The 2500-nt window shown below is 51.4% G+C and overlaps 1 protein-coding gene across 1 annotated transcript in view; it reads right to left on the bottom strand.

Moving 5' to 3' along the window:
• ple (tyrosine hydroxylase ple) overlaps nucleotides 1-2500 on the bottom strand; it is a gene marked incomplete at its 5' end in the record, with an annotated part of 17246 nt that overhangs the window by 8969 nt on the left and 5777 nt on the right. The window contains 1 exon segment of the mRNA XM_043033467.2: nucleotides 890-1046. Within this exon segment, the coding sequence (XP_042889401.2) occupies nucleotides 890-1046 (157 nt within the window).

The following is a 2500-nucleotide window of genomic DNA, read 5'->3' on the forward strand; positions in this document are numbered from 1 at the left end:
CCCTTCCCCACCCTTTCTTCACCCATATCCAACCCTATACCCCTTCCCCACCCACTTCCCACCCCTTCCCCACCCATATCCAACCCCATACCCCTTCCCCACCCATATCCAACCCCATACCCCTTCCCCACCCATATCCAACCCATATCCAACCCCATACCCCTTCCCCACCCATATCCAACCCCATACCCCTTCCCCACCCATATCCAACCCATATCCAACCCCATACCCCTTCCCCACCCATATCCAACCCCATACCCCTTCCCCACCCTTTCTCCACCCATATCCAACCCTATACCCCTTCCCCCACCTACTTCCCACCCCATACCCCTTTCCCACCCACTTCCCACCCCTTCCCCACCCATATCCAACCCCATACCCCTTCCCCACCCACTTCCCACCCCATACCCCTTCCCCACCCACTTCCCACCCCTTCCCCACCCATATCCAACCCCATACCCCTTCCCCCACCTACTTCCCACCCCATACCCCTTCCCCACCCACTTCCCACCCCTTCCCCACCCATATCCAACCCTATACCCCTTCCCCACCCATATCCAACCCCATACCCCTTCCCCACCCATATCCAACCCCCATACCCCTTCCCCACCCTTTCTCCACCCATATCCAACCCCATACCCCTTCCCCCACCTACTTCCCACCCCATACCCCTTCCCCACCCATTCCCCCACCCCTTCCCCACCCATATCCAACCCCATACCCCTTCCCCACCCATATCCAACCCATATCCAACCCCATACCCCTTCCCCACCCATATCCAACCCCATACCCACTTCCCCACCCACTTCCCCACCCCTTCCCCACCCATATCCAACCCCATACCCACTTCCCCACCCATTTCCCCACCCATTTCCAACCCCATACTCACTGCTTATATCTGAAGGCGATGTCAGCAATCTCCTTCCTCCTGCCCCGGTAGTCCTGGTCCGCAAACCCCGGATGGTCCATGTCCAGGTCCGGTTCGTACTTGGTCATGAGGTGGTTGCACATGTCCAACTCGCTGATGTGCTTCGGGAACCATGGCTCTGGGAGGGGAGGGAAGAAGGGAAGGGGGTGAGTGGGGTGAGGGGGTTAGTTTATGAGGTGGTTGGGTTATGTGGGGATGGTGGGTTATGTGGATGAGGATGGTGGTTTGTGGGGATGAGGATGGTGGTTTATGGGGATGGTGGTTTATGTGGATGTTGGTTTATGTGGATGGTGGTTTATGAGGATGTTGGTTTATGTGGATGTTGGTTTATGTGGATGGTGGTTTATGTGGATGTTGGTTTATGTGGATGTTGGTTTATGTGGATGAGGATGTTGGTTTATGAGGATGTTGGTTTATGTGGATGTTGGTTTATGAGGATGTTGGTTTATGAGGATGAGAATGTTGGGTCATGAGGATGTTGGTGGATGAGGATGTTGGTTTATGAGGATGTTGGTTTATGTGGATGTTGGTTTATGAGGATGTTGGTTTATGTGGATGTTGGTTTATGTGGATGAGGATGTTGGTTTATGTGGATGTGGGTGTTGGTTTATGTGGATGTTGGTTTATGAGGATGTTGGTTTATGAGGATGTTGGTTTATGTGGATGAGGATGTTGGTTTATGAGGATGTTGGTTTATGTGGATGTTGGTTTATGAGGATGTTGGTTTATGTGGATGTTGGTTTATGAGGATGTTGGTTTATGAGGATGAGAATGTTGGGTCATGAGGATGTTGGTGGATGAGGATGTTGGTTTATGAGGATGTTGGTTTATGTGGATGTTGGTTTATGTGGATGAGGATGTCGGTTTATGTGGATGATATTTTTTTAGTGTTGTTATTTTAGTTTTCTTTTTGTTTGTATTTGTATGTTCCCTTTTTATCATTATCATTATTATTATTATCACTAGTGATAGTAGTATCAGTAACTGCATCATTATGATTATTATTGTTGTTATTACTATTATCATTATTGTTATCATTACTCCTTCTCTCACTCTCTTTCTTTGTCTTTCTTTCTCTCTCTCTCTCTCTCTCTCTCACTCTCTTTCTTTCTCTTTCTCTCTATATATCTTCCACTGACTCTCTCCTCCCTCTCTCTCTCTTTTTATCTCTCTCTCTCTCTCTCTTTATCTCTCTCTCTCTCTTTATCTCTCTCTCCCTATCTCCCTCTCTCTTTCCCACACGCTCTCTCTCGTTCCCTCCCTTCCTTCCCCTCTCTCTATCCCTCTCCCCCCATCCTCCCCCCCATCCCCATCCTCCCCCACATCCCCATCCCCATCCCCCATCCTCCCCCACATCCTCCCCCTCCATCCTCCCCCCCACATCCCCCATCCTCCCCCTCCATCCCAATCCCCCCCTCCTCCCCCACATCCCAATCCCCCCCCATCCCCTATCCTCCCCATCCTCCCCCACATCCTCCCCCACATCCCAATCCCCCCACATCCTCCCCCCACATCCTCCCCCACATCCCAATCCCCCCCCATCCTCCCCCCATCCCCATCCTCCCCCACATC

The sequence above is a fragment of the Penaeus japonicus genome, unplaced genomic scaffold (assembly GCF_977035675.1).
Source record: "Penaeus japonicus unplaced genomic scaffold, GWHDUDI00000001_assembly GWHDUDI00000025, whole genome shotgun sequence".
NCBI classification, from domain to species: Eukaryota; Metazoa; Arthropoda; class Malacostraca; order Decapoda; family Penaeidae; genus Penaeus; species Penaeus japonicus.